A 25,113-nucleotide genomic window follows, 5' to 3' on the forward strand; every position below is an offset into this window, starting at 1 on the left:
GCATGAGGACCGGAGTTCAGATTCCCAACCACTCAGTAGTTAGGCACCATGCATCATTAGCCCTACACTGTGGACAGAGGAATCAGAGACGGGAGAATCCCAGAGGTTCGTTGGCTCAAACTAATGTGCTCCTGGTTTACTGAGACACCTGTGCTCAAAAAATAAGGGTCAGGGTAACAGAGAAAGACACTCCAAGTCAAACCTCCAGTTTCCACACACACGTGTACTCATGTGCACATATATTTAATCAAGTACACACCACACATGGGTCAAATGGGGAAATGAACATTCAGAAAATATGAAAGTATCTAGAAGTTAAGGATATGATAACCCAGGTGAGAATATCAACAGAAGGGAGTCCCTGCTGAGCAAGCACAAGGCAATGAGCTCAATCCCTGGCAGACTGTGCTTGTGGGTGTGACTTACACCCTGTATATTTGATGTTACATATGTAAGAGACATATATGATATAAACTGACGTTTTAAAAAATCTAACAAACAATTCATAGAGATACAAAGCAGAAGAGATAATTATGGCTTCAGTATGGCCTATGTACAAATACTGAAGCTCCAGAAAGAAGATTATCAAAGAAACAATTCAACATGACTTCCAGAACTAGAATCATACATTTCCAGAATAAGAGAAGTACAATGAGTAGTTAGCAAGCAAAAAGACTACACCAAGGAGCCTACTTAGAAACTGTCTGAATGCTAGGAACAAAGAAATGAACCCAGAGATGGGGGAAGTGTCAATCAGAATTTCAGGAAAGGCAAAGCTACCAAACTTCTCAACTGCCCTTCTGAATGGGAAGCAAAATTGAGCAAGGTTTTCCAAGTCTTGATAGAAGTCACGTGACCCTTGAGTTTTATACCTAGCCATACTGACAGTCAAGTTTGAGTAGAGAAACCAAGGCAACTCTCAGATATGAAACACCTCTCGCTGGGGCTGTATCACTTGCCTCTGTATGCATGAGAACCTAGGTTTAAGCCCCAATACTACTGAAAAGTCTCTCCCATACAATGTACCTCCTATGAAGCATTTTTCTGGCAACTACTAAAGGAAAACTGATTACACCTTCATTTTGTGGGGACAACTTTTCTTTAATGAAGGTTTAGCAAAGAAAGAAGAAATGTAATACAAATACCAGGATCCATCCCCTGAAAAACAAAGGGAATTCCCCAAATAATGATGAGGAAAATAAGCAGGCCAAATCTGAGAAGTAGATGCTAAGACAAATCAAATAGCTTCAGTGACTAGAGGGCTTGAGAAAGGGGACAAAAAAGACTGCATATTCACAAAAATGTGGATAATGGATCAAGTGGAGACCCACAGCTTCAGGAACAGGTGTATAGAAACCTAAGCAAAAAACAATGGGTAATAGTCAGGCTAGGGAGGAATGAAGGTGACAGCGTAACCAGAGTCTACAAAGAAGGTTCATAGATAGGATAACTTGAGATTAAAAATTAAACCAGGAAAAATAATTATAAAAATATTAGAAAGAAGAGAAAAGGGTATGTTTGTACACTGTGTTGACTTATTATGGGTGGGAGGAAGGAGGGACGAGCGATCGAGCAACCAGCTCCCATTATCATTAGGTAGAAGGTTCCATAAGCAACCTAAATTGTAAAAAATAAAATCAAGAGATAGTTTCATGAAGTCTGAGGTGACAAGATTATAAAATAAAATTATTAAAATGCCACATGCCCTCGTGTAAGCCTTAAAGACCTCAGAAGTTCTTTAAAGAAGGGTATTATATATTCCAGAAAATGTGAAATAAATTAATTCAGGTTGGTTACCCCCAGGAATAGAAGCACAGATGGGATAGGTAGGGTGAGGAATTGTGCTTTTTGCTGTAACCCTTGTCAAAATGGTTGCCTTGAAAATATTACACACACAACTTCGGCTGGAATATATAGGTGAAATATATGCATCAGAAAATAACAAATGCCATACCTCCAATTAAAACAACAAAATAAACTTTGTCTTCTCCAGCATTCAGGATGGTATTTCTATACTAGTTAACAAAACAACTCAGCATAAGGCCATTTTGAAATTCTCATTACTACAAAAGCCATTTGGTCTGGTCTGGCCTTTCTAGATACATAAGCATCTCCCCATGAGTTTCAAAGCAGTATTAGGCCCACCACTACAATGTCTAGACTCTGAAATTTTCCCCCAAAGGATTGGGCTTTGAATGCTTGTGCCCCAGTAGTGGCGTCTTCTGAAAGGTGATGGAGCCTTTAGGAAGTAGAACCTTGCTGCTGGAATCTTTTGAAAGCTATAGCATCGGCCCAGGTTCTGGTCTTGCTCTCTAATTCCTGGTCCATCATACACAACCAGAATTCTCTTCTGCATACCACACATTGATAGACTTGGACCATGATACAAGATAAACCTTTCTTCTAAATTATCTCTGGCAGATGTTATGGCCATAGCAAAAGAACTCCATGAATGTTGCTAGTCTCTGACTAGCAAAACGAATCTGGATTAGGGACAGAACTCTGACTCTTGGCTGAAATTCGCCATACAATAGATACACGAGCCCACAGCACGCCCTCCATGAACACATATGCTGGAGACAGAAGGGCATGACGAACTGCGGGTCTGCCTCCTGTATGGCAAACACACTAATCTTCCAGAGCTTCACAGATGCAATGGTCAAAAACAGAGTGTTTCCCATGCTTACCACATGGGAAAGGGCTACATAATAACCTCTCTGTGGTTTGAGTTTCAGAAACAGAGCTCCAGGCTTGGGGAGCTCATATCTTTTTTCATTACTTTTATTATGAAAATATATACAGATAGCATAAAAATTTGCCTTCTCAGCCAATCTTAAGTATGAGAATCAATGGCATTAAATCTTTATAATGGGCAGTAAACCGTCCTGGTTTTGAACCACAAGGAGCCATTTCCTTTATTATTAGAGGACAATAAACAGACTGGGCCTCTCGTCACTGTTGGCATTATGGGTCACATAATTTTTGTTGGGGAGGGTTCTTATGCTCATTAGAGGTAACTAGTGACACTGCTGGCCATGACTCACTAGATCCAACAAACTCACCAAGTTTTGACAACAAAGCATCCCCACAAATAGCCAATATCCCTCTAGAGACAAAACTGCCTCCACTGAGGAAGTCACTGCCTTTGCTCTCCAAGGCCATTCATTATACAAACATCTTGAGAAAACATTCAGGTCCAGTGAGAAGGCTGTGGGTAAAGGTGACTGCTGCCAAGCCTGAAGACCTCAGTCCCTGGGGTCTACATGGTGAAAACAGAATGAATGCATACATGCACTTACACACACACACATATATGAGTGTAGATATGTATATATATGTATGTTTACATGTGTGTATGTATGCACGGAATGGGAAGATAGTAAGGAAGGCCTGTCTGTCAGGTTGTCACCATGGTCATTTAAGAATCATGCAGTTCCTGGCCCTCAGCGTATACCTGAAAAAAGGCAGCTGCTATTCAAGGCAGACCATACAGGTTGTCTTCTTTAGAGCTGTTCCCATTGTTATGGAGCTAGTGGATCTCTCCACAGCCTCGCTGGTTTCACAAATACTAAGATCACGGCTACTTCGGACACTGAACTGGCTCAGAGACCAGCCCCCAGCAGCTGGTGCCCAGCATGGAGCCAATGGGCCTGAGGATTCCCAGCACTGTGTGGAAAGGAAAGGAGCGGAAGGACGCAAGGAAGAGCCTCTGCCACGTGCTTTCTTTCCTCCAAGTCGGTCTGTGTGCTGGTGCCGTCCTCACCCAGCATTTGAGGTTTCTCTGTCACCTGCCCTGCTGTATTTTATTCAGTTATCTCCACACAGCCCATAAGAAACCGAGCACTGCAGATGCAAGGCCGATCTAGTGACATCATACATCCATTCTCACTTCCATGCCCCTCCCTCCAAATCAGAAAACACCTAAGTAAACAGATGCCTCTCACAACTGCACGCGCTGCTTCAGAAGTGATCAGTGGAGAGACATTTCCTTTACTGGGATGCTATGGTGTTCTCTGACTTTAGAATATAAATTAGTCTTGGCTTCTACAACTAATAAGTTTTATACATACATGATTACTCTCCTTTGTCTGAAAATACAATATTTAATTATGGTTTCACAGTAGAATTAAAATTCTGTTTTCTCCCAGGGAAAAAATAACTATAACTGGGTTTATAAAAAATTATTAGTGAGAGCAAATCCTAGAAAATAAATTGGATTTTGAAATCTGTGAATTTTACCACATCGGGCTTTTCATAGGGAAGACGGTGTGTGCAGAAAGTATGGTGGAATAAATAATCAAGCATCAGTGACGCTGCTGCCCTGCTAAGACAAACGTGTGGGGAGATCACTTGTGGATCTGCCTATTGTGAAATTTGCTTTCAGAAAAGGAAATAGCACATAATAGTCACAGATGCATGGCAATTCCTAGTCATCGCTCCCTTCCTCCAGAGTCTAGCACTAAACCCCAATCCTCCAGATAGAATTGCCATGAATGTATTAAAAAGTGTAATAGAATCGTTTCAAGTATTTTGTTTTAAAGTTCTCCAAATGAGTTCAATATGGTGTGAAGCCTAAAAGTACCAGAATAACATAATCTGTATACCAGAGGGTACCAGGGTCAACAGTTTGGTTAATTAGGCTTCGATTTTATTATCCTCTCCTTTAGAATGCAGGTATAAACATGTTGGCACACACAGTGGGGGCCTTCAAAAGTTCATTGTTTCATCAATATGAACTCTCCAAAATCAGTGTAAAAATTAAGAAAGTGAAGAAAAAATACCCTATAATTCCTATAATGCTAATCATATTTAATAAAGAATTACTTTATTAAAAAACAAAGTGTGATAGGGTCTAGGGAGATGGCTCAGTGGGTAAAGAGCCTTCTAGCAAGCATGAGGACCTAATTTCAGATGTCCAGAAGCCACATGAGAGCCAGGCATGCACACATCTTTAACCTGCTGTTGAAAAGGTAGCGGCATGGGTCCCAGGGACTTGCTAGCCAGCTAGTCTAGTCAAGTCAGTGAGCTCCAGGGTTAGTGAGAAACCCCATCTCAGAAATAAAATATAGAACAACTGAGGAAGATGCTTGATGCCTACTTCTGACCTACACACACTCAGATTCACACACACAGGAGCACATGGGTAACTGGCTTAATTCTTGCATTTAGCCAGAATTAACATGGCTTAATTTCTTCTGTTAACACATCTTTCTGAAACACAAATGAATACATTGTTCTCCTAGCCTAGGAAAGGAAATTACTACACACAGAGAAAACATTTGAGTTGTATTTATATGACAATTCTTTAAAACACACAACAAACAAACAAACAAAAACAACTAACCACAAAAATTTCAAAGACCCCAAAGAAGAAAATATCATGGCATTATAAAAACACTTCTTTTTTTCCTAGTTTAAAAATCCCAGCCAAAGCTCCTTTTTTTAAAATCAGACTTTCTCTGTGAGCTTGTGGCTTATATGGAGCTCCCTCTTGTCTCCCCTGATTATTAAAAACACACTATTTTCACATTAAAGAGAGACAGGTGGATATTCTCTGGAGGGGTACTGGGAAGAACTGGAGGTGCCGAGTTATACTCTGAAGATCATGTGACCCCTTGGCACCTGAGCGCATGAGGGAATCAAAGTTATGTTTCCAGTTTCCATGGGTACTTAGAGGTGTGAGGATTACCTGGTCCACAGGAACCTCAACTTGCGTGTCTTCATCCTCTTGGACTTCTGCTGCCCCCCTCGTTTCAGATCTCTCTGTTCCAGCTTTGAAAATGCCTTCATCTGCGGAGCCAAACACAGGTGAAAAAAAAATCAAAATCCAATCGTGACATCGTGTGGCTGAAAGCTGACATTACAGTGAAATGCCAGAAGGGAAATATATAGATTCCGTTCCTCTTTCACAGCAAGTACTTAAATGTGCTGACCCCCAAGTCTTCTGTTTTAACTGAGAAGAGGTCCAGTGGCCCCAATAAGGCCGTCTTGGGCAAGCAGAGCTCTGCTGGAACGCCTGCTCATATATGGTTGCTGACTGGGAGCACCAGTGTCCTGAGATGGAAAGGGCTCCTGGCTAGACTCTAGTCCTCCTAGCCAGCAATCAGTGACTATGCTCCCTGCTTTACAAAACATGAGAGTTTCCATTTCCCTGGAGAATGCTATGCATTCAATAGAATATAGGCAAACAATTCTCTCTATTCAAAGCAGTGAAACATATTTTTATTGCAACAGGCTCATAGCAGTAGACTTCCTGCATCCCTCCAGACAATAAACATGTTTTAGTTTTGCAGATTTCTACAAGAATTTCACAACCCGTGGCTTTACGCCCTTGACAACAGAAGAGACCTATGCCCCTAGGGATTTAGGCTAAGCTCCTTCAACTTGCTTCCTTCTGCAAAGCAGCAGTCTCCATTTTCTGTATTTGAAGGATTTTCAATGTCTCCCCTCAGCCTTCCCTTCTCCAGGCCAATAATCAAATCCCAGAGCCTTCTGTCATTCTGTCTGTCTACTTGCTTCCAGACATATCTAGCCACCCTCATGGAAATCTGCTCTGTCTCAATTTTTCAGGCTCTCCAGATATGGAAACTTTACCTCCTTTGCTGATAGTCTACTCCAGGTTTGATTACCCCTACAATGTAGAAACTGCTTCTCTTTTGTCTTCAGGTCATTTTTATTTCTATAACAGGGGCATGTTTGCTAGAAAAATTACTTAATATACGCCACACAACAGGAAACATTGCTGAAGTTCCAAGGTCAACCTTAACTACACACAAAACATAGGCTTACATCTGTTGGGGAGCGATCGTAATGAATAAGATGCAGCACCCAGGCTGGGGCCCGGGACAGTGGTAGAGCACTCACAGGTGTCGTCTGTTCCCTATGACTGCTTACAGCCCAACAACCAGAGAGAAACTGACCCCCACAAGCTGCCCCGAGGCCTGGGGTCTCATAGGTAGAATTACAGCAGAATGTAGGGAAATTGGAGATGACAGAGCCAGGGAAAGACATAGGGAGGAAGAGAAGTGAGGAGGGATGGAAACTCAGGCACAATTCACATTCCTTTCTTAGATGACAGAGCACAGACTGTAGCTATGACTTACTGGGCTTCTTTACAAAGAGACAACACAGGATGCTCTATAATTTATTATAACAACAGAACGTGTTCTCAGAACTCACAGTCACTGTCAGTGTCTACCTCTGTCAAGCAGAGCTACAAATTGTCAACTGATGTATTTTTTTCTTTTAAATTTATTTATTTATTAAAGATTTCTGTCTTTTCCCCGCCACCCAATTCCCTCCCCCTCCCCCAATGAAGTCCCCCTCCCTCGTCAGCCCAAAGAGTAATCAGGGTTCCCTGCCCTGTGGGAAGTCCAAGGAACCCCCACCTCCATCCAGGTCTAGTAAGGTGAGCATCCAAACTGCCTAGGCTCCCACAAAGCCAGTACGTGCAGTAGGATCAGAAACCCATTGCCATTGTTCTTGAGTTCTCAGTAGTCCTCATTGTCCGCTATGTTCAGCGAGTCCGGTTTTATCCCAGGCTTTTGCAGACCCAGGCCAGCTGGCCTTGGTGAGTTCCCAATAGAACATCCCCATTGTCTCAGTGTGTGGGTGCACCCCTCGCGGTCCTGAGTTCCTTGCTTGTGCTCTCTCTCCTTCTGCTCCTGATTTGGACCTTGAGATTTCTGTCCAGTGCTCCAATGTGGGTCTCTGTCTCTGTCTCCTTTCATTGCCTGATGAAGGTTAATATTCAGGAGGATGCCTATATGTTTTTCTTTGGGTTCTCCTTATTTAGCTTCTCTAGGATCACTAATTATAGGCTCAATGTCCTTTGTTTATGGCTAGAAAATGAAGGAAATAAACACCCTTCCAATATCTCATGGCCCAGAGACAGATGTCCCAACATTTTTACAACTTCCCCTCCTCCTCCTTTTACTCCTCTTCCTTTTCTTCATCTCCCTCACTCTCTCACACACATACAAATAAAACTTGAGATTTATAAGCCACTATCTACTTTAAAATTATATCATGAGCATTTATCAAGCCATTAAATGCTACTTGAAAATATTAAAAGATGATGGCGCTGTGCTAATAGACACTACTAAATACTACAGATTGGATTTTTGAATGGATGGGGCACATTGTAAGAAGTTGATTGATGTGTAACTGCATGAGATGAGTGAAAAATTGCCACTCTAGAGGCAGGAAGAGGGTCCTGCAGCCTCTGGAGGAGAGAGATTCTAGAGGTAAGGACTACCTCCTTCTCCATGTGCACAGCAGAAGCAGGTATCTGTCTTCTGAATGCCTGTTTCCAAGAGTAAGACTGGAGCACTGTACACAGTTACATTCAGTGAGCATTAATTAAAAATAAGGTGGAAACAAGCCCTAGGTTTACTCTCTCTCTCTCTCTCTCTCTCTCTCTCTCTCTCTCTCTCTCTCTCTCTCTCTATCACACACACACACACACACACACACACACACACACATACACACACACACACACACACACACACATTGCCTCCCGTCCTGTTTGATGCGCCCACCTCATGTACAGCTGCTCCAGACGCCTCTTGGGCATTTAGTTCTTCCTTTCCACACTAGCCTCTTTGCACAGTGGCTTCCTGATTTAGACACAGTTATATCATCTACCTCCTCAGAATCTTATTGGATAACCCTCCTACCTCTTGCTTACAGCAATCTCACCTTCCTAGCTCCTTCGACTCCCATCTCTTACCATGTGAGTAATGATACCCACAGGAGCATCCTGTACTGTGGCTCACACATCATGCGCCTCTCCTACTTCCTACTCCATTGACAGAGCCTCGGCTCCATCTATGTCTTCATCTCCCGCCCTAAGCAATGTATGCTAAGAATGTGTGCCCTGTGTTGTCTCAGACCATGCCAACATCATCATGTCTACATTATGTTCTCTCTCTTGTCCTCGCAGAAGTTCCAGGGGAGTGTAACCCTCAGTTCAAATCACATTCAATATTAATACTCTATAAAGATCACCTCCAGTTTCATCACCAACCACACAGCCAAACAAAACCAGCCATTTCCTGCCAGCACTCATTATCTCACTGTCTTTGTTTATTCATGAATCATTGCTAACTTATCAATCTCTATTACTTGCTCTGTCTTGCTCTTGCTGCTCTACAAGTCCTTTGGGTGCAGACCACAGCTTTTGTGTTGGTGAGCGCTATGCCTGCCACAGTGGCTGCCTTGGAGCAGGTTTTGAGAAAATGTTTGTCAAGCTTGACTGACAATACCAAGTACAATGTAAGTATCAATTTCTTGCCATAACTTAAAAATGTTATCTACAATAGAATTTCAATGTAAATATGCCTGTCACCAAGATCAGGAGTCCATATGGTGTCCAAAAGTAAACCCATATATGTATTTTTTATTTATATATGTTCTATGTAATTCTTACATAGATTTACTTATATATGTTCTACATAATTTTAGGTAGACAGACAATAATATAATGCCTTATGATTTTTCAGATATCTTTACTGCTAGTTTAACCCCTGTGCCTTTCTCCTGTATTTATCTCCCTACCTCTTCCAAATTAAAGTTCCCCTCACACTGTTTCTCCCTTCAAGTCACTTTACACTGTTATTCTCCTCACAGTTTAAATGAACTCTTCCTATCTGCACTGACCATGTTCCCCCAACAAAACCCTAATTCCAGGTATGAGAATCCTTCCTGAAGCTCCTGGTCAGAGTCCTGAGGACTAGAGTTCATAGTACCAGAAGGCACTGTGCAAGCTTCCAAAAGAGGGAAGCAACACTTGAAGACAGAAAGGGAATGCAGGTAAAGACAAGTGTCACACAAGGGGAAATAAAGGGACTTTCTAGTTTTAGCTCTGTCATGTATTTGTCTCTTGTATGTAGGGGGGAGGGTTGATAAGTACATAACAATGTAAATGAAGGTGAAAGATTATAATCCAAAGTGAAGCCCCATGGCTTCAGAATGGCTATTCTGTCTATATAGATGTTCACTGACATTTGTAAGACTTTCAGTTTGGCTAATCTCACTGCATTTTTTACAAGTTTTCCAAAATACAGTTTTGATTAAAAGAATAAAATAAAAATTACTTAATTTGAGCTAAATGCATGGCTCAGTCTATACAAGCATGAGGATATGAATCAAACTCCAGCACCCATGTTAAAAAGAGGAGGAGGAGGCAACAGCCAGATGTAGCAGATACAAGAGGATGCCTAGGGCTGACTGCCCAGCCAGTTAGCCAAATCAGAGAGCCGACTCCAGGTTCAGTGAGAGAGCCTGTCTCTAAAGATAAGGTGGAAAATGATTGAGGAGGACACCAGAAGTCAGTCTCCGGCCTCTACACACCATATAATCACACACACACACATACACACACACACACACATACACACACACACATACACACACATACACACACACATACACACACACACACATACACACACACACATACACACACACACACACATACACACACATACACACACACATACACACACACACATACACACACACACATACACACACACACATACACACACACATATACACACACACACACACACACACATACACACACACACTATTTAATTCATCCCAAAGCCTAGAAACCCTCCGATATCTTTCCATCATGCCTTAGAACACAAGTTCTTCACACGACATAAGGAACTGGGATTCAGCAGTACATTTCTCTCCTTCCTGTACATCCACTTACACTGACCTTCGTTCTGTTCCTAACAGAAACCTAACTTATATCATGCAGTTTTTTGTTTGTTTGTTTTGTTGTTTTGGTTTGGTTTGATTTGGTTTGGTTTGGTTTGGTTTGATTTGGTTTGGTTTTGGTCTTTCAAGACAGGGTTTCTCTGTGTAATAGTCCTAACTGTCCTGGAACTAGCTCCTGTAGACCGATTGACCTCAAACTCACAGAGATCCACCTACCTCTGCTTCCTGAGTGCTGGGATTAAAGGCTTTGGGTACCAGCTATAATGCAGTTTTTTTACTTCCCACACCCTCTGCCATTTTCACATGATTAGCTGCTCCTTGCTATTCAGTTCTAAGAAAACCATTCTTCATCCCAGTGTCAGCAGCCAACACTCATTCAGTGTTCATTGTCCTCTGCCTGGTGCTCATTTGTTTGGTAACTTTCTGCCCATCACTTCCTCACAAAGCGGAGAACAGGGATGTGTCCATCTTGTTCTCTATTGCCTCCAGCAATGAACAAAACCCAGGGACATCAGAAAGTGGCTGGACATAAGCATATTTACATAACTGAGGAGCCAACAGTTTATAAACACACTTATTTCAGCCTCTGTTTTTGTGGGACCTTTGAGCCAAGCTGGCCACACTTGGCAGTATAGTGTTTGAATAGAGATGGGGTGGAAGAACAAAAGCACTAGAGGAACAAGGGAACTGAAGTACAACCTAGATCAATATGGATGAATTGCTTATGTGTGGAAGCCTAATTAGTAATGTGCCAGAATACTAGGAAACTGAGGCCACCTTACACTGCATAGAACAGAGAAGTAAGGGTTCACCACCTAAGCTTGATGTGATCCAGTTACAATGGTGCCTGAAAGTGAAAACGGAACCAGAGAATGGGGCAGAAAGTGAGACAGGACATGGTGCCATCGCTGGCTGTGAAAACAGAAGGGAATACTTAGCAAAGGACACTGCCTCTGGGAACCAGAACAGTCAGGACACAGCTCTTCCTTTGATTTTGAGTCTGTGTTGGAAGTCTGGCTCCTAGAGCTACACTCTTGGTGTTGTTTTGGGACAACTATGGGTCATTTGTTATAGCAGTCAGAAGTAGCTATAACATTACAGGTCCAATTATAATGGTCCAGAAAAAAACAACCCCCTTCCAACTCCGGCAGAAACCTGCTGTGCAAAGACAAACGCGGGAGACTCAGACCCCTTCTCCATTTCTTGCCAAGAAGACAGTGGGCAAAAAAATCCTTTCCACTGGTCTTTTGTTTTTTCTCCCAGAGCAGTTATTATCTGTCTCTCTTCCTCCCCTACAGCATGCAGATGTCTTCACCACCATCCCCCAACACAAACAACTGCCAGAATAAAGGGATCCAATATTTTAATGCTTCCTCTGCCTGAAACCTTTGTAATCAAAGCTGTTTGCTGAGAAACTAAGGAGCAAGGATGAACTGGATACACAATACTGCTCTCATTCAGTTACTACACCGAGGATCGAATTCAATGCTTGGATGCACACTACACCCGAGTCCAGCTCGCATCTTTTCTCTTTGTATCATGAATGGGCATTTTAGTGCATATTACACTGTAAAGCAATAACAAACACTCCAGAAAAAATAAAAATGCTCCTCAATTATTTTTCACTTATCGCTTATGAGTTTTATTGCCTAAAATACAAAAACAGAGCTGCTGAGGTAGGGAAGGCATCTCATCTCATCTCATGGCTGTGCTGGTCAAAATAAATATGAATCTGTTTCTCCTGCTGAAATGGAAAAGGAACCCTAATGACTCCCAAGCTTCCAATGGCCACAGCTGAGACAAAAGCTGCTCTGACTCCAAGGACCTTGAATTTCAGCTCATTACCATCCTCAGATTTAAAAAAAGGTGATCAAATAATTGATAAGCTATGATTCAGTCCTGTAACTGGTGGCAATCAGTCCCTCCATAGCAACAATCTTTTCTCATCCAAACTGTTTTTCACATACACAGCTATTTATTTACTCATTCTCTCTCTCTCTCCTCTCTCTCTCTCTCTCTCTCTCTCTCTCTCTCTCTCTCTCACTCACTCACACACACACAGAGAGAGAGAGAGGGAGAAAGAGAGAGAGAGAGAGAGAGAGAGAGAGAGACAATGTGCACATGAATGTACAGATAAGCACACACGAGCCTGTAGGCAGTCAGAGGGAGATCTACTCTATCACTTTCTCCCTGAAACAGGAAACAGGATCTCTCAAGGCTCTTCAAACAATGCTGAGGTTACAGATGTGCACAGCTATATTCAGTTCTTTATGTGAGCACTAGCAATTTGAACCCGTATCTACTTTTGCAGGAAGCATTCATACCCATAGAGCCATCTCCTTGGCCTATCAACAGAGTTGTTTAAAATTATTCTCAAGTAGTTTTATATACGTCACAATTTAATGCTGAAGACAAATCAAACATCAGGATGACTTAGAAAAAAATAGTATTCTCATGGTCAGTCCTAAATATTATATGAAAACTTTATTTGTTAACTGAAAGCTATGTGAAGAAAATTCTGATAGCTGTAGATACTTTTTCCAATATACTACTATGATCACCTGATAAAATGTTAAATTTAAAATAAAGTTTTAAGTTTAAAATACAGCTCATTAAACCTAACAGATTATTGAGACAATGTACGGGAAGAAGAGTTTCTGACTTTGAATACATAAAACAACACTCTAAGAAGAGAATGTCGACCCATTTCTAAGGAAACAGTCTATGTATCACATCAGTCAACAGAGTCAGAATTTAAACAAGATTTCAGAAGATGAAATAAAAGCAGTTTCTGTCCGCTTAATATTAGGGTAAGTACCTGTATATGTTAAATATACTAAATTTCCATATGGCTCTTCATAGGCACAGATTGCTGACATCACAACATGTACTGAAAATTAAAGCACTCGCAGGGAGGTGGTCCAGGAGAAAAGAGTCCCTGTGAGGGCTAGCAAACACGGAAGCAGAAAGGAAGAAACATGTAGAATAGCGTTCCCTTATGGAGGTCAGCCAGCTCTCATCAGACCCTTACAGAGGTCCTCACCCCTCATGACTCACTCATGTGTACACAAACAGGCACCAACACACACAAACCAAATTAAAATCTCATCACAAGGACAGCCAATGTTCTGAGAACATCCACTTGGACAGGAACAGAACTGAATTTTTCAGTCACGAATCTCTCAGTGTGTTTCATGGCAACTCAAGCCCAAACTCTCCACAAAGACACGAACATTGCAAGTCCTAGTTTCCTTCAGCAATTTATAAAGTTACATGAAAATAACTTCACACACTTACACAGGCTGTGCTTTTATATCTCTAGCCTGAAATAGCTGGTGTCTTTCTGCTCTCCGACTCCCACTACAAGGTATTAGCTATCATCAGCTATGAAATTATGTACAGATTTGACTATCAAATATTTGCATAAAATTTATTTTAAACACATGCATTTTGTCTTAACTTTAAATAAATGTAACAAAATATCCTGAGTGTAGATAGAAGGCAAAAGATTATTATCATTGATTTCTCTAAAACATGGGTAATTTTGCTCTTATGTCTGCATTTATATTTTGTTCTTTTTAGATATAGATGTTTTATGTTTTCCTCAAAGTCAGAAGTTTTCTTCAGAGTATAAAATCAAAGCACATATTTCTAACATATACAATTTGTGATATATTGCTTTATAACTATGTAAGTTTTATATAGGAAAGGGAAATAGAATAGATAGTTACAGATAAATGGGGCAAGGAAGACAAGAATGGGAAGATCAAGTGGAGAGGGCGAAAGAAGAGGGGGATAAAGAGCTCACTGGTCAATAGCTAGGCAGGAAGAGGTTTGGTAGGAAAGACAAACAGAGAATTCTGGGAAGAAGAGGGTGGAGTCACCATCCAGTTGCAGAGAAAGCAGATGAACATGCTGAAAAAGGTACCACCACATGGTAGAGTGTACATAAGAAATATAGGCTAAGTTAAGTTGAAAGAGCGAGTTAGTAGCAAACCTAAGCTATCAACTGAGTATTTATAATTAATAATAAGTCTTTGTGTGGTTATTTGGGGAATCGATGGTCCCAACAAAACACTCTGCCTATAAGCATCTGTCAAACCAGAAAGTTACAAATTTCTCAGGGTCTGTAAAGTATAGGACCTTTTATTTTTAAAGCCTGTGTTCAGACTGATTGCTGACGGGTTATAGTATGTTAGACAGTCTGAAGCTATTTTTACTTTAACCAAGTTACATGTAGAATCATTTGATATTTTCTAAAATGCAAGCTTTACAAAATATCTCAAAATAAGCATTTAACTGGCTGATTTCAGCATTTTTCAGTTCCCCAGTTTTATAGTAGGGGGCCTGTTGTTTCCATATGCTCCCAGAAAGGAAGATTCTGGTATCTCATTCTTTTTTTAATCAACCCACACTATTCCTATTCCCTCTATATAGACTCCAGTATAGGACAATGGATATACTTGTGATATCTTGTATCTAGAGCTGAGCAAGAAATTTCTCACAATCTATCCTATTGGCACCACAATCTTTGAGGCACAGGGAAAACTCCTCCTACCGTGACTCTCCTTTAAGGCCAAGAACCCCGTCTTCAAAATTTTCTCTCTGGAACATGAATATATTTCCCCAAGGGCCCGCATAAGCAGAAAACTCCCTGTTATGCAAACAACTGCTCCTAAAAGTGAAAGCAGAAGCCAGCGCGCTGGCACCTGAATCTCGTGGAAAAGGTTCTCTGGAATTTTAGCAAGCAGCATCCTCCGCCTCAGGACCACCTGGAGATGGGGAAAGGGCTTGTCTGGGAGACAGTAAGAAACAAGAGCTATAAAGCGGAAAAATAGGAAAAAAGAAGGGAGACTTTATCTGGAGAGAGGAGAGGGAAACACTGATAGAAAGGGAGAGAGGACAGATAAAGAAAACTAGGAGGGCTGAAAAATCCATAATCAAGAGATCTAAGAGATTTGCTTGCCTTCTGGAACCTGAAGGTAAAACCCTATTGCCGATGATGCCACATACCTTGGGCACAAGACTTGGAGGATTGATCTGGTACTGACCTGGAAGCTGCCTCCCTGAGAACTAGGTGCCATGGTATAGGAAGGGGCTATGCTGACTGCCAAAGGAGAGAAGCAATCGGTAGTCCTACCCAGCTGTGAAATCTAGGAACGACAACAATGACCAAAGTGACAAGACACCCAAAATGGTGTAACAGCGCACTTCTATCTTGGGGGTAACCAAAAGCCATCTAACTGAACTTAAGGCCTGCTCAGCAAGAGTGAATTCTTGCCTGCTACTGTAACCCAGCCAACTACCTATGGCCAGAGAAGCGACAGACTCTAAAGGAAAACCTATTTCAGCTATTTTCTTAAATCAACATAATTTCTAACTGTATTCTAGATACTTATCCTTGTAAGTGTAATCCCAATCCCTCACTGAAAAAAGTCTTTTTCCATCAGACAGAGACTATTACAGAGATTTCCAATTGGTCAAAATGCAAAGAATAAGTGACTGAGGACCATTTAACCCCAACTGAAATATCTAATCCCAACTGAACCTATGGCACAGGGAAAATCATAGGAAGGAGGAGGGAAGAAAGACTCTAATAGCCAGAGTACCAAACAAGTATGTTCTATATATGGCAGGGAAGTTGAGCCCATGAACTCTCAACAATATATTTTCCTAACAAGATCAACATAATGACAGTACCAGTTGACACACCAATAAAGACAAGGAAAATTCCACCCTAGTTGCACCCCTAGGTGAAGAGCTACAGGTGGTCAATTTCTGCTGAGGGATAATCAGTCTCCTCCAGGGACAAGCTACCACTACATAGGTTATCCAATCTACAGAGGCCAGCCTTACACACATGTACATATGTGAAAAGCTAAATGGAACTCAATAGGTTATAAATAGATATGTACATACATGTGAGTGAATTTGTATACATGAAACTAATTTAAAGAAGAGATCATGAAGTTGTGGGGTTACAGGGGAAGCTGTGGAGGGAAATAGAGGGGCAGCAGTGATGTATACACAGTGCTCACATATGAAGTTATCAAAAAATACATTTATTAACTGAAAAAACAATACAGTCGGTAGATAAAATCAACTGTATAGATAAGAACTTAGGATAAGACTAGAAGCTATCTTAAGAGCAAATTCTGCCACTCAGTACTGAAGTGGTAGGCAGAAGTCCCCAGAGATTTAAAAGGAACAGCAAGAGAGGACAGAACAGAGGAGGCTTTCATGAAGGCTCTGGAAAATCCAAAAAGAGGTCATCAGTATTAAAACCTCCCCAATTTTGGCATCCCAGTGGTCATCTGAGTGGGACAAATTTTAGTAAGGAGTGAAAAACAGACGGTATTGAATGCAGTACAAAGAGGAGATGAGGAAGGAGAGACAGACGGTAAAGACACTCTTTCAAGACCACAGACCTGAGAAACCTAACCCAGAGGACCAGGAAGTCTGGGAGGGATGAGAGGGGCTTGGACCCCATCTCTTCTGACTGTAGCCTTCTGGAGAACTCAACCCAGCATCATAAAGCTGTTGCTCAGCCTGAGTCCCCATGCACAAGTATGTATCCGGAAATGCAAACACTCTCAATCCCCACTCATTCATGGCCAAATTACATCAAAGCAATTCATCTTGAAAGGACAAATGTAACCAGAGCTGTATTTCATGGACGCACCCACCCCTTTATATATTTATTGGCATGAACTCTGAGCTAACATGCTCCAATAGATTACATCACAGAAATCCAGTACAGTAGGTGGAGGGCTCAGGATCAGGAGGAAAAGAGGAGACATTTGCAGGGTGGCCACAGCCCCAGTCACAGATCAGCCCACATACATGACAACACATCCTTCATAGAATGGTCAGTAGCAGTTGCCTCGGATGGGGAAGGAAGACTCTTAGCTTCAAGAGACTGTTGAAAATGCATACTAGAAATCTGGGAAATGAACAGAAGCTAAAGAAAAACTGGAATCATAATTTTCAAACTGTCTGCAGGTTAAAAATTACCATAGCAAGTTGAAGTAGTTCTCGTGATGGGCTGTAATTCAATAATGACTTATAATGATATGCAAATTATATGAACAATATAGATTTCAGAGGTTAAATACAGCTCCACTATACAAATGGACTGAATGAATGTGAAACAGTTTTCTATTTCTGGCTGTTGTAAATGCCTCACAAAAAGCAGCTTAAAGGAGGAAAGGTGTGTTTGCATTCATGGTTGAAGGTACAATCCACCATGGTATGGATCATGGTGGCAACAGCTTGTAGCCAAGGCTGCTGGAGCAGGGATTTCTTATATCTGGGCAGATGTGGAAGCAATTAAATAAAGGGAGATGCTACACTCAGTTGGTAGTGTCATGTTTTTCTTTTCTTTCTTTTTCCTTTCTTCCTCCTCAATCATAGCCTCCAGCTATGGCCTGGTGCCACCCAATTTCAGAGTGGGCCTTTCCTCTTCAGTCAACACTCTGAAAACACCCTTACAGACATGCCCAGAGTTGTGTCTCTCAGGTAATTCCAAATACATCATCAAGGAAGATAAACTGTCACAAGGCGTTTTCAAAAGTTATCACAATCATTGCTGAACTGTAGTTTTAGCATTCTAAGGCTCAGCTTTCACTATGAACAATTAGTGTCCATGTGCTCTACAACTGCCTTGACAGTGCCAATACCGCTGTTAGTACAAAGCGACTAACTGCTTTTTGAGGCAGGTGCTGCTGTGAAATGAGGCGCTCACTCGAGGTGCAAGGGCAGTAAAATGAGCAATTCTACGCATGTCAGCCATCCCGAGGAGAGGGGCTGCCTTCCACCCGACCTAACTGACACAGGCCATGCAGTGGGATTGCTCATTAAGTCTGAATTAGCATGTCTTTAACTCATGTGCATCGGCAGTCCATAGATGAGTGTACTTCTACTTGCTTTAGAGCTCATGAACCGCTGTTTCCAGTGTTTATGAAATAGCCAAGGTAATTTATGGAGAGGATGAAATTTTATCAGAGTTGATGCTTTCCTAACAATATAATTTAGCTCTGATTGGTAGTTAATCTTCCATCTTAATATAAAGTGGAAGTTATAATGCATTCAATTTAGCATCTTATTTGAATATGCGTAAAGACAAGGAACAGTTGTCAGTAGATTACAGAATCCTTCCATGAGGTGTTTTCTTTTCCTGCAATATCACCTACCTTGCATCAACTTTTATTTAAAATAGATTGAGATAAATGCATTTAGATAATTCCACCAAAGTCAATTTTAAGGTGATTACCATGAAGTAGCAGGCCAAAACAAGGAGCAGCCTAGGGAGGGGGTACTGCTTCCTGGCATGCCACTCAGTATACTGGGGAGTCCTCTGTGACCATCTCTTCCCATCAAGAGTGAGGCTGGCATTTAGAAAGTTCAGGAAAGGTATCTTAGATGCTGTGATGTCTTTCTTTTCTTTTTTTATTTTATTTATTTATTTTGGTTTTTCAAGATAGGACTTCTCTGTGTAATAGTCCTGGCTGTCCTGGAACTCACTTTGTAGACCAAGCTGGTCTTAAACTCACTGAGATTCTCCTGCCTCTGCCTCTGCCTCTGCCTCCCAAGTGCTGGAATTAAAGGCCTATACCACTACTCCCAGCCCCTGGTTTCTTTCTTACTTGATAATTGAGAAGCAATAATTATTTATTTATTTTCATCTTTGGGGGAAGAAATAGAGCAATCCTTTATTGGATTTTCCCCCAAAACTCTGTAGTTTTAAATGTTTTCATTGTGTTCAGTATGAATTCATTTTTATCTAATCATTATATTTTGTATACTTCTAGATAAAAGAAGACATAAATACTGGGAAACTTAGGACGGTATCTATTTTCAAGTAGACACGTTGATAATAGCTAAGAAATGTTTTTCCATCAGCATTGACCTAGAACAACATGCCCAAAGCTATGCTGGAACCAGCCACCTTTCTTAGCAGGAAATCGATTTATGGGTTTCAAGCAGAAGTTCAAGCATGAGAGAACCTCTTAATTGATGTTCTGGTGACCTTTGACATGCTCACTGGACAAGGTAACTTTATTCATCCCATCCATCAGGCACAGATTAACAATCAAGCTTATTACCAATATGCTTCCGACCTGACCTTAAAGCTCTTCAGGTATGAACCCTGAGGGAGCCTTCAGCTTACTTCCACAATCTTATTCAACAGTCATGGGAACTTTTTACTGATTTTCTCGCATGTGTCAATGAGGCAGTGGAGCAGAAGGTAGACAAGGGCCCCACTAGGGAAATGTTAATCAAACAATTGGTTTGGGAAGTGCTTAATGCCCCCACCCACAAAGCAATCAGAGCGGTTCACAAGTAGATACTGGCCATAAGAGACCTTGATCCAAGCAACAGTCCCATTGCTGCCCTCACAGCTTCCCTGGAAGCCCTTGTTACAGATAGAAGCATGCTGACGAAACACTCAAGGGCCTCCAAGTAGATAGATCTTTCTGGGTGTGCAGCAAACCAGGCCATCTGCAGCATGACTGCCCCAGACAAAACCTAGGACCTGATGTCCCAGGTGCAATAAGAGATTTCATTGGGCAAAAGATTGCATATCATAATCTACCAAAGCACATGCCCCTTTAAACTACAGACAGGCTGCTTCTCAGCCCTTCCAATAAGAGAAAGCTCTGGTAACCCAAAAATCTGTTGGACGCTGCCCATTTTCCACTCTCCCCAATGCTGACCATCTATCTTGATGGACAAGCTGCTAGAGGCTTGGTGGAGACAGGGGTAGATGTCACCATATTAACAGAAATGGAGGTGCTCCACTTCCCCCACTGGAAAATTTAGAGCTGGGCCTCCCATTAGTAGAGGAGGAGGCCAACAAGATTCCAAACTGACCACCCGTCCAATCTATTGGAAAGACCTTGCTAACAATAAGGAAGCCATTCATCCTATTGTTTCTATGGTACTGAGAAACCTCTGGGGCAGAGACATCCTGCAGGATATGGGTGCTGCCCTCACTAACGACAATACAGTTTTCTTTGATAATATTCAGATCGATGAAAAGACAGACATGGTGTTCTTATCCAGTGTACTGGATAAGTTCAAAGATGTTACATATGTGATCCTTAACCACAGTTCCATTCAATTGGGTGAGCTATTGGCCCTCCTCAGGGTTCTTGTAGAGTGCCAGGCTGAGCCCATTAACACTTTTTCTGACCGCCAGTAAGCTATACAGGCAGTTTGTGTGCTGGATTTTCTTGACTCAGAGACTCACTGATCCCCATTACCAACACTATGATGCCCGTACAAGATCTATTAAATCAGAGGACTAAGTCCTGGTACCTGTCATAAATTATATCTCACTCCAAATTACCCAGAAAATTGATTCAAGGAAATGAAGTCACAGACACCATCATATTAACAGGCAGTATGGATCTCCTAGAGCAAGCCAGGGCTCTTCAACAGCAGTGTCTTCTATCTCTACAGAATTTGCAGAGATGTCTTACAAAATTATCAGTTTTCCAGTGTAAGCATTTGTCCTGTGCATGTGCCACTTGCACCCCTCTTGCCCCCTTAGGACTCAATGCGCAGGGGTTAATCCCAGGACTTGTTGCCTAATGCCACCTGGCATATGGATGTTACTCACAATGCTCCTTTTGGGAATCTTAAATATGTTCATGTGATAACAGATACCTGTTCCTCCTTTGTTTATGTCCTTGTCCTATCTGGGAAGAAAGCTGATAGGCCCTTAAGTCAGCCATGGTAGTTGTGGGGGTAGCTTGAGTATTTAAAAGTGATCATGGCTTTGCCTATGCCTCTCAACAATTCAATGACTTTCTGGGGTCCTTGAAGATTTCCCATACCATTGGCATCCCCTGCAATCCACAGGGACAAGCCATAGTGGAGAGGACCGATAGAGCTCTTAAGGAGCTGTTGGCCAGGATTTCCTCACCAGAGGCTAGGAGAGATCCTCATCTGAATGTAAGAGACGTCCTTTTCCGTGTGAACTTTCTCAGTTTTGATGACAAGGGGCTCAGTACAACCTACCAGCACTGGGCGTCTCTGCCAAGGAACACACCCCTGCCCCTGGTGAGATGGAAAGATACTCTCTCCCTCCAATGGTAGCCACCAGCCCCCTGCTAACCTGTAGGAGAGGGTAGGCTTGTGTATTTCCTCAGATTGCCATGACAGCAATATGGGTCCCAGTAAGAGATGTGCACGTGACCATGGATCAGCCTGCTTCCACCAAGGAGGGAATAACCCAGGATAAGTAATGTATATACTCCCCCTTCTTGCTCTCACTGTTCCCGCTTCCAAATGAATTGATTTATTAAGGGTAGAGGTTATGGTCTTTGACTCTACACCTTTTGAAAAAGTTTGGCATAATATAAAAAGACTATTTGATCCCTCCTGGATGCTTGCATATACATTAATTGGCAAGGTGGTACTGTTAATTGTTATTCTCTTTAAATATCTCCTGCAGCATGCCTGTCAGCAGTGGGCAACAACTAAGGCAACTCTTCAGGTGTTAATGGCTCTTAGGCATCTTTCTTGCAGTCTTCTGAAGGAGGTTATGCATGCCTGGCTATCTGTAATTCAAAGGCTACTGCCTAGTCTCCCCTACCCTGGCAGCTGTCCAGGAATGAATGCTCTTCGAGGGCTAGTAGTCAATGACAGGTAAGAGCTTGTTCTGCAAAATGGTCTAAGACAGGCACAGTCCAATTGCTGAGCCTTCCTGAGGCAGGGTCAACAAGGCCTGAGCAAAGAACTCTGGCTCCTGATGAGTGGCTACGTAGTAAATAAAGATGGGTGGGTATGTAGGAAGTTAAGGCCTACCAAGCCTAGAGGAGCCAACCTGGAGCCTGTCTGGCACGTCAGAGGTCCTGAGCATGCCTAGCCAATGACAGGCAACCATGTGATGCTGCCTGAGGGCCTAACAACAGGCACTGTCAGAGGTCCTGATCATGCTTAGCCAATGAGGGGTGACCATGTGATATCAACCATCTGGAGCACCTGGGTGTTTTTCCCCATTGCTAAATAAACAAGTCCCGCTGTATCCCTTTCGCCAAACTCCTGGCATCTATGTCGTTGATGATGCACCTTTCCATCCCCTCCCCAAGGAAGACATTAGGGCTCAGCTACAGGCAGGGAATCCAGGGTTGAGTTATCACACATCTGGGCTTTCCAATGATGCAGCTACCTTTGATTCACCCACATTCCTGCAAGTAATCCCTTTCTCGTGCTTCTGTAGGTAACCCCATAAACTCACTGATTTACCACCTTAGACCTGGGTGGTGCTGTTTCTTTGGTCTGTCAGTGGTGCCTTCTCTGGAGCTAATAGACATTTGCTCACATTTCTCCCAAGGAGTCACACATTCCTGTCCCTTATATATGAGAAATGGAGACAGTGAGTTCATTGCCTGTGGTGGAAAAATGATTCATGTCCAGGAATCTGACATAGGAGTCGACATTTTTAACAGCTCTACCACACTTGTTTAGTTGTTTTTTTAAAACAAGGTTTCTCTCTGTAGCCCTGGCTGTCCTGGAACTTGCTCTGTAGACCAGGCTGGCCTTGAACTCAAAAAAATCCACACACTCAGATTTCTGATTTGAAAAGGTAAATGTCCTTTTTGTTCTTCTGTGTAAATTCTTACTGCAATAATAAAATATGCTAGCCGGGTGGTGGTGGCGCACGCCTTTAATCCCAGCACTCGGGAGGCAGAGGCAGGCGGATCTCTGTGAGTTCCAGGCCAGCCTGGTCTACAAGAGCTAGTTCCAGAACAGGAACCAAAAGCTACAGAGAAACCCTGTCTCAAAAAATCCAAAAAAAAAGATCCACCTACCTCTGCCTCCTGAGTGCTGAGTTAAGGGCACGTACCACCACCACCCAGCCACATTTTTTAATCAGACAAGGATGTCCCTTTCTTTTATAGCAGGCAATGAAATTGGAGCCATTGATGCTCTGATCTGCTCTGTTCTCTTTAGCTAAAACATTGGGGTGTGTGTGTGCATGTGTGTATGTGTGTGTATATGTGTCTGTGTGTATGTGTGTGTATGTGTGTGTAGGTGTGTGTAGGTGTGTGTATGTGTGTGTATGTCTGTGTGTATGTCTGTGTGTGTGTATGTCTGTGTGTGTATATGTATGTGTGTGTATGTGTGTGTGTGTGTATGTGTGTGTAGGTGTGTGTAGGTGTGTGTATGTGTGTGTATGTGTGTGTATGTCTGTGTGTATGTATGTGTGTGTATATGTATGTGTGTGTATATGTATGTGTGTGTATATGTATGTGTGTGTATGTGTGTGTATGTCTGTGTGTGTATATGTATGTGTGTGTATGTGTGTGTATATGTGTGTATGTCTGTGTGTGTGTGTATGTCTGTGTGTGTATATGTATGTGTGTGTATATGTATGTGTGTATGTGTGTGTATGTCTGTGTGTGTATATGTATGTGTGTGTATATGTATGTGTGTGTATGTGTGTGTATATGTGTGTATGTCTGTGTGTGTGTATGTCTGTGTGTGTATATGTATGTGTGTATATGTATGTGTGTGTATGTGTGTGTATGTCTGTGTGTGTATATGTATGTGTGTATGTGTGTATGTGTGTGTGTATGTGTGTGTATATGTATGTGTGTGTATGTGTGTGTGTGTGTGTAAAAGCATACAGCCATATGTGCACACATGTGAGGAGTGCATACTAGGCTTGAAGTTTTGAGATGTCACAAGTCAGAAGGTGAAGGATCTTAGCAGGCCCTCTTGAGAACATTTTCCTGGGATGTCAGAACAACTGTTAAAGGTGGGAACACAAGAGTTCCCAAGCATTCCTCCTCTAGGAAGTCCCCTGGCCACTCTGTGCACTGTCAGCCATCCCTCCTCTATATAACCACTGTACCTTGCTCTGCCTCTATGTAGACAGTACCTTACCCAGGGACTATAACGGTTAATTAATCCATCTGAGTGTGCATGCCTTCAAAGAAAGACTACCTCTTGCTCATCTTTGGTTCTTAGCACCTTCCATGCTCGTCTTCATAGTCAACTTGACTGGAGTGAGGGTCAACTAGGAGACATGACTCTGGGCCTGTCTGTGAGGGCACTTACAGAGAGGTTTAACTGAAGATCAAAGGCTCACCCTGAATGTGGGCAGCACCATCCCATAGGCTGGGCTTCCAGGCTAAATAAAAGAGCAAAATATGCGGGTATTCAGAAGTTGTTATATACATGTATGAAATTATCTAAGAACAAAACTGATTAGTTTTTGAAAACAAAGACAGCAAGCTCAGCACTGGCCTTCATTTCTCTATTCTTCCTGACTATGTGTGCAGTGTGGACAGTTATCATATGCTCCCATCACCAATTCCTTCCCACCTGCATGGGCTTTATTTACTCAAACTATGAGCCAAAAAT

At 42.1% G+C, this 25,113-nt stretch overlaps 1 protein-coding gene across 2 annotated transcripts in view; it reads right to left on the bottom strand.

Moving 5' to 3' along the window:
• The window catches only part of Dcdc2 (doublecortin domain containing 2), a 192,779-nt gene that overhangs the window by 18,699 nt on the left and 148,967 nt on the right, over positions 1-25,113 (bottom strand). For both annotated transcript variants that reach the window (XM_075970005.1, XM_075970006.1), the window contains exon 9: positions 5,690-5,790. In XM_075970005.1, the coding sequence (XP_075826120.1) occupies positions 5,690-5,790 (101 nt within the window). The remainder of the gene's footprint in view (positions 1-5,689; positions 5,791-25,113) is intronic.

The sequence above is a fragment of the Microtus pennsylvanicus genome, chromosome 4 (assembly GCF_037038515.1).
Source record: "Microtus pennsylvanicus isolate mMicPen1 chromosome 4, mMicPen1.hap1, whole genome shotgun sequence".
In the NCBI taxonomy this organism is placed as follows: Eukaryota; Metazoa; Chordata; class Mammalia; order Rodentia; family Cricetidae; genus Microtus; species Microtus pennsylvanicus.